Genomic DNA, 6,852 nt, shown 5'->3' on the forward strand with positions numbered 1-6,852 from the left:
CCCCCCCCGCCCCCCCCCCGCTCCGCACACGACCCAAGAGGCCGTGCCTGCCTGCCTGCTGCTCTGCCCTGTGGGCATGCTGCAGGTGGGCATGTACACAGCCAGCGGTGGGCACCACTGGGGACAGCTGAGGCCCAAGGTCACGGGGCGGCGGGTGAGCGGCGGGGCGGGCTGGGGGCCGGGCTGGGGTCCGGGCATGCGGGGCATCGCAATGAATGGCGCTCGGGGCTGGCCGACTGCTACCACCGTGCTGCGCCGGGCCCGGGCTTGGTGCTGCTTGTTTGGGCTGCCGGCCCGCCTCACAGCAGCGCGCACTTGCTTGCGGCCTGGCCTGGCGGTACTGCTCGGTACCGCAGACGGTGGAGCACTACCGCCGCAAGTACCCCGAGCGCTTCCTGGTGCACGAGAAGCTGGCGGAAGCCGAGAACGGTGCGGGGATGGCGCCGCCACGTGGCTGGCGCTGTGGCTGGGATCGTGCCCGCCCTGCACCCGGTCAGCCTGCCAGCTGCACGGCCCCTCCCCTTCAACATCTCCACCATCAAATCAACGGCCTGGTCCATCTGTCGGGGGTGCCGTTGCGTGTGTGCGGCCCCTGCCGAGGCCCGCCTGTGCAGCCTCTGCCGCCTGCTGAGGCCTGCTGAGGCCCGCCTGCGCCGCCTGCCCCCGCCCTGCACTGCAGGCACGGTGTTCCGCGTCGCCTTCCAGCCCCGCACCCGGCTGCGAACCATTGTGAACCTGGATGCGGTGGTCAAGGTGTGTGTGTGTGCTTGTGTGTGTATTGTGTGTGTGTGTGGGCGCGTGTGCCTGCTGCACGGCAACCGCATACCAAATTGAATGCCTTGTCAACCAGCCAGCCGGCCCAATCCAATTGCACCCTACCTGGGACCCTCCTACCGGCCTTGATCCCCCGCAGGAGTGCAAGCAGTGGAAGCCGCCGGCGGACACCAGGTTCAAGTGAGCGGGGCTGGCGGGGCGGGGCGGGGGCGGGGTCAGGAGAGGAGCGGGCGGGGTGGCTGCCTTGCATATGGGCCTCTTGCTGCGCTGCAGCACGCTGTGCCACGCCGGGCTGCCCTGCCCTGGACCCTCCCGGGGAGCCGGCAGGCGGTGGGGCAAGCCTGGTTTGCTTGGCGTGCTGCCCCCCGCCGAGCCCAGCACCTCTGGAACATCATCAGCAGCAGCAGCAGCCGGCACCAGCCGGCAGCAGCCAGCAGCGCCGCTCTCTCCGGCTTGGCCGCGCTGTGCCGGCAGCCGGCACCGCACCGCCACTTGCTGTACTGCCTGCACTGCGCGCCTGAGCGCAGGAGCGTGGACTGCGTGCTGCTGCCAGACGGCACCCCTGACAACTTTCCAGACCTGCTGGCGCAAGTGCAGAACGTGCACGCGCTGGTGAGCAGCCCCCGCCCCGCGTGCCTCCCAGCGCTCTCCGTCCACCGCCGCGGCGGGCGTGCCTCCTCCCCTCCCTTCGCCACCACCCAGCCCTTCCCAACACCCGGCCCTTCCCAACACCCGGCCCTTCCATCCTCCCCGCCCTCCCACCTCCTTTCCTAAACCCCCACCCCCCAGGTCAACACCCACGGCTCCGGCAACAACTTCGCCTTCTTCATGCCCAACGGATCCGCGCTGGTGGAGGTGCTGCCCTGGAACTTCCACGGCAAGGGCTGCACCTGGGCGGACCAATACTTCAGGTGGGCGCCCGGGCCTCCCCCTTGTCTGCTGCTGCTGCTGCTGCTGCCGTAGTGGAGGCCGCGCCGCCAGCTGCGGCCCCCTTGCCTGAGGTGGCGGCGTGTGGAGCAGGGGGTTTGCTGCCCATGCTTTGATTGATTGATGCTGCCCTGCGCTGGCTGCTGCTGCTCCGGGCTGCTGCTGTGCGTCGTTCGTCGCTCACCTGTCGTACCGCCGTACTGCCGTACCACTGTACCGCAGCGACTGGTACGCGATCGACCACAGCGTGAACAGCGGCTACTTCAGGTGAGCTGGCGCCAGGCTGGCGCAAGCCTCGGCGTGCGCAGCCTGCCAGCGCAGCAAGGGGTGCACGAAGCATCGAAACCAGCGGCTGCAGCTGCATTGCCAGGGCAGGTTGATTGGTCGCCGCATAAGGCCTTCTCCATGCGTCGCTGCGCTGTGCGTGCTGTGGCGGCTGCAGGCTGGTGGCCGACCGCAACCACACCTTCACCGGCGTCTACGAGAAGGAGAAGCGGGGTGAGGCGGCGCGGGGCGGGGCGGGGCCGAGGCGCAGCTGCTTGCCACCGAACGGGGAGCAGCGCTTGCGGTGTGCGCGCAGGCAGGCACATCGACTCACACACAAACTCTCACCCTCCCTCCCTCCCTTCCTCCCTCCCTCTCGCTCTCTACCCCCCATATCCTGCGCCTCCCTCGCCGCGCCTCCCCTCCCCCCCAGGCTCCTCTGTGGCTTACACCCGCGACCAGGACGTCGCCCTGGACTTCCCCACGCTGGCGCTGGCGCTGGAGAGGGTTGCGCGGGGCGAGGTGGGCGCGGGCCGCGGGGCAGCCCACCCCACTGCACACATGTGCTGGTGGCGCGGGCGGGGGAGCGCCCATGGAGGGGGCGCAACGCGTGCGGCGGCCTGCGCCGTGTGGCGGCCTGCATCGGCGGTAGCCTGCCTTGCCTGCTGGGTTGCTGGCTGGGCACCGGGGCCCGGCTGGGAAGCTAGCTGGGGGCTGAGCGGCTGACGCCTGTACTGCTATCCGTACCGCCGCCTGCCCGCCAGCTGGAGAGCAATTACGCCAACCACGACGCCCGCACTTTCTTCATGACTCGCCGCGACCTGTGAGCGCCCTCCCTGCCGCGCCCGCCCGCCCTCCGGGCGCCAGCCTCGTGCCAGGCCGCTCGCCTGCCTGCCGCCTGCCCGCCTGTTGCCCGCTGCCGCTGCTGCGCGGCCGCACAGCTGCCTGCTGCGAGGCTGCAAGGCTGGGGCTGTGCGCGTGGCGTGGCGGCTGCGCCCTGCCTGTGCGCCCCAGCCTGGTCAGCGCACCGGCCCGGCTGCCGCTGCACCTGCCACTGTCTACCGCCTGGCTGGCGGTGGCGGCCGAGCAAGCGATGCGCACAGTGGTTGCCTTGCACCCCATGCTGCGCCCGCTCCCGACCACGCCACCTCCCCGGTTGGCTGCCTGCCTGCGCAGCTGCCCCACCAGCTTCCAGTTCAAGCAGGAGGAGGAGGCGAGGAAGAAGGAGGAGGAGGAGGCGAGGCAGAAGCAGCAGGCGGAGGCGGACAACAGGCAGGCGGCGGGAGAGGCGGTGGTGGTGGCACGTGCCGAAGACGACGCGGCGGCGGCGGCGGCAAAGGAGAAGGAAGCGGCACAGGCCGCAGCCGCTGAGGAGGAGGCGGCAGCAGCGGCCACGGCGGCGGCAGGGGCAGGGGCCGCGGCAGGGGAGGGTGGGGCCGGTTGACTTTGCACTCGCTCTATTGCTTTCAGCCTTCTTTCTTCCACTGTTCGGCTCGTTGTAAGCTGAACGCAAGCTGGTCTCTGAGCTCAGCGCATGCGCTGAGCGGCAGCGCCGACGTGGCGGTGGAAAGTTCAGCCTTGCCAGATGCAGGCCCTGGCTCAGCACAGTGGCTCTTATGCTTTGCCTCTGCGCTGTTGCAGCCTTGGACGAGCCAGGCAGAGCCCCCAGCCGCACCAAGGTCTCTTGACTGCCACAGCTCCTCTGCTCTCTCCTGCTGGCTGCTGTCTCGGGCCCCAGCAGGCACCTGGCACTCATTTGAAGCACGCACAAGGCAAGCTGGCTGGTGCCGTCACGCTGGGCAGGCGACCCGCTCTTGGCCAGCGCCGCTCACAACCATGGCTGGCTCTTCCTGCAGATGAGCTTGCTGGAGGAAGCGTCTTCAGCAGTGGATCGCAACGACGTGCAACGGCTAAGGGCAGCACTCAGCCAGCCGCCCAGCCTACTCACCGACAGGGACCGCGACAGCCGTACGCTGCTGCACAGGGCAGCATTCATGGGCAGCACAGAGTGCCTGCGAGTCTTGCTGGCGGCTGGTGCCTGCACCAAGGCGACCAGCATTGATGGGGGCATGACAGCTCTTTGCCTGGCGGCGGGTTTGGGGCATGAGGCCTGCGTGCGGGAGCTGCTGGCGGCGGGGGCAAACATTGAAGCGGCTGCCAGCCGTGGGAAGAAGCCGCTGCATACTTCCGCCGCGGGAGGCCACTTGGGCTGCCTGCAAGCCCTGCTGGCAGCGGGAGCCAACTTCGACGCAGTAGACCAACAAGGGCAGACGCCACTTCACCATGCTGCAGCCGGGGGTCACGAGGCCTGTATCAGCGCCCTGCTGGCAACGGGGGCAAACGTGAATGCTGCAGACTGGCTTGGGCACACAGGGCTGCTGCTGGCAGCTTGGCAGCGCCTCGAGGCATGTGTGCAGGCATTGCAGGCAGCGGGGGCAAAGGTGGAGAGGTTCGGCGCCTGCGGCAACAGGCCCCTGCACCTCGCAGCCGCCGCCGGGCACACAGCATGCCTCAGGCTACTGATCGCTGGCCATGCCAATCTTGAGGCAGCCGACAGTCGGCAGCAGACAGCCCTGCACTGGGCAGCAGCACTCGGCCGCCTGCCAGCCATTCGCTGCCTGGTTGCGGCAGGGGCGAGCATGGTGCAGCGGGATGTGGATGGCCTCACCCCTTGCATGTGTGCGATGAAGCATAAGCAGCTGGAAGCAGCACCGCTGCTGTTCGAGCTGGAGCAGCAGCAGGCGGGAAGGCGGCAGTCGAGTGCCCCCGGCAGCAGGGCCCCACGGCGGGAGCAGGCTGAAGCCCCGGGGGCTGCTCCAGCCTCCACAGCTGCTTCCGAGGCTGCAGCACAGGCTGCTGCTGCCCAGCTGCTGGCAGAGGAGGAGCGCGAGGAGGCGCAGCAGGCGGCCAGACAGGCGGCCAAGGCCGCCAAGCGGCAGCGACAGAAGGAGCGGCAGCGCCAGCGGGCTGCTGTGCCGGTAGGAGAGGCGGGTGAGACTGCTGTAGGCCAGGCTGTGCTGCCAGAGCCGGCTTCTGAGCAGGCAGAAGATGTATCAATGGCAGCTGCAGGCACATCTACGCCGGCCACGGCAAGCCTGGAGCCGGCAGAGCAGCTCACCTCCGCTGCCTGCCCAGCTACGCCCGCCGCGCCTGCTGCTGCTGCTGACAGCCGGCAGGGGAGCGGCAAAAAAAAGAGCAAGAAGAAGAACAACAAGGGAGGAGCACAGACGGCGGCAGCCCAACCACACGCGCAGGCAGCAGGTGGAAGCGCTGGTGCCACCCCCACCGGGAGAGCTGAAGGGGCACCTGCAGAAGCAATAGCGTCAGCAGCTGGAGGCAGCAGCGGTGCCGACGACGGTGCTGAGCTGGCGCAGCTGCTGCAGCAGCTGGGAGTGCAGCCAGCAAGGGAGGATCCTCCTTCGCTGCCGTCAGCAATCCGCTGCAAGCCACGAGCGCGGCGGCAGAGGAAGCACCAGCGCCAGCCAGCCCCGCCCCGGGCGCTGCGCCAGCAGGCCAGGCCCCTCTTCCTGCCGCTGCCAGCCTGCCCCCTGGCCTGCTCAGCGAGCTGCTGTGCCCCATCACCCAGGAGCCGATGCGTGACCCTGTGGTGGCGGCGGATGGGCGCACCTACGAGAGAGCCGCCATTGAGGGTGGGTGGGTGGGGGCGGAGGGAGCGCAGCAGCATCCAGCGCACGCCTGTGCCCAGCGGCGTGTTTCGTGACCCCACGTTTCTGTTGTTTGCTGGCAGCCCACCAGCCCACCCCTGCCCTTCCTCTCTGCCTGCCCTGCAGCCTGGATGGCACGCCAGGCAGCGGCAGGCCAGCCGCCCTGCTCCCCACTGACCAACCTGCCGCTGGCGAACCTGGTGCTGCTCCCGAGCTTCACCGTGCGCAGCCTGGTGGTGGGGCTGCAGGCGGCGGGGCTGCTGGAGTGAACCAACAGCGCTTCCCGTTCTGTTTGCTTCCTTGTTTTTCAACACACAATGGCTGATTTGCAAGCTTCGCAAAGGAACGCAATGACCCACCACGCCAGCCAGCCCCGCCCGCCAAGCGTTCCAGCGTGGCCAGGCAAGGGTGATGAGCCTGCCAGCCACGGCGACAGAGCTGCTGGCTTCTTCCGCAGGGCAAGCTCCCAGCAACAGCGATGCAAGCCTTTGGCGCACAGCAGCCACCTCCCCTCCTTGCCGCTCTCATGCCGCCAGCCAGCCTCACAGCCCAGCGGCAGTCGTGGAGCAGGGCAGCGGCGCTGTGAACAGGCTCGCACGGGGCTCTCCCTTGTAGCCCCCCACCCCTTTGCCGCCTGCCCGGGAAGGGGAGCAGGCACGCTGCCGCCAATACACACCCCTCCACTGGCTGCTGCCCTTCTCCCTCAAGCAAGTGCATTGATTCCCAGTGAGCGGTGGTGGTGTTGAATAACACCAGTTTTGTTTGAGTGTGTGGGCTGCGGGCGGCCTTGCGCTTAGGCGGAGGTGAACTTGGTGACGGCCTTGGTGCCCTCAGACACGGCGTGCTTGGCCAGCTCGCCGGGCAGCACCAGGCGCACGGCGGTCTGGATCTCGCGGGAGGTCAGGGTGGGCTTCTTGTTGACGCGGGACAGCTGGGCGGCGGCGGTGGCAATCTTCTCAAACTGGTCGGCGATGAAGGAGTTGAGGATGGCCATGGACTTGGAGGAGATGCCGGTGTCGGGGTGCACCTGCTTGAGCACCTTGAAAATGTAGAGCTTGTAGCTCTCAGTGCCCTTCTTCGTCTTCTTGCCCTTCTTGCCCTCCTTGGGGGCCTTGGCGGCCTTCTTGGCCGGGGCGGGCTTCTTGCCGGAGGTGGGGGCCATGGTGCTGGGTGGTTGTGGGGGTGAGAAACAGGAGAGTGGGTGGCTGGGAGGACATGCAGG

The 6,852-nt window shown here is 68.6% G+C and overlaps 3 protein-coding genes across 3 annotated transcripts in view; 2 read left to right on the forward strand and 1 right to left on the reverse strand.

Annotated features, from left to right (window-relative positions):
* The window catches only part of CHLNCDRAFT_141509 (expressed protein), a gene marked incomplete at both ends in the record, with an annotated part of 6,310 nt that extends 2,657 nt beyond the window's left edge, over positions 1–3,653 (forward strand). Inside the window, 12 exons of the mRNA XM_005843035.1 lie at positions 86–154; positions 357–429; positions 680–753; positions 914–954; positions 1,302–1,386; positions 1,564–1,685; positions 1,924–1,968; positions 2,144–2,199; positions 2,399–2,487; positions 2,730–2,788; positions 3,142–3,395; positions 3,607–3,653. Coding sequence (XP_005843097.1) covers positions 86–154; positions 357–429; positions 680–753; positions 914–954; positions 1,302–1,386; positions 1,564–1,685; positions 1,924–1,968; positions 2,144–2,199; positions 2,399–2,487; positions 2,730–2,788; positions 3,142–3,395; positions 3,607–3,653 — 1,014 coding nt within the window. The remainder of the gene's footprint in view (positions 1–85; positions 155–356; positions 430–679; positions 754–913; positions 955–1,301; positions 1,387–1,563; positions 1,686–1,923; positions 1,969–2,143; positions 2,200–2,398; positions 2,488–2,729; positions 2,789–3,141; positions 3,396–3,606) is intronic.
* A 951-nt stretch (positions 3,654–4,604) lies between these two features.
* Positions 4,605–5,899, forward strand: CHLNCDRAFT_141510 (hypothetical protein; the record flags this gene model as incomplete). The annotated part of the gene is made up of 4 exons (XM_005843036.1): positions 4,605–4,943; positions 5,220–5,392; positions 5,506–5,615; positions 5,757–5,899. 4 exons carry the CDS (start codon positions 4,605–4,607, stop codon positions 5,897–5,899), a joined length of 765 nt encoding a protein of 254 aa, XP_005843098.1.
* Positions 5,900–6,423: 524 nt separating this feature from the next.
* CHLNCDRAFT_28493 (hypothetical protein) lies at positions 6,424–6,792 on the reverse strand (the record flags this gene model as incomplete). The annotated part of the gene is made up of 1 exon (XM_005843072.1): positions 6,424–6,792. The coding sequence occupies one exon, from the start codon at positions 6,790–6,792 to the stop codon at positions 6,424–6,426; it is 369 nt and encodes a 122-aa protein (XP_005843134.1).
* Between the last annotated feature and the right edge of the window lie 60 nt (positions 6,793–6,852).

This window comes from Chlorella variabilis (genome assembly GCF_000147415.1).
Source record: "Chlorella variabilis unplaced genomic scaffold CHLNCscaffold_35, whole genome shotgun sequence".
Taxonomy (NCBI): Eukaryota; Viridiplantae; Chlorophyta; class Trebouxiophyceae; order Chlorellales; family Chlorellaceae; genus Chlorella; species Chlorella variabilis.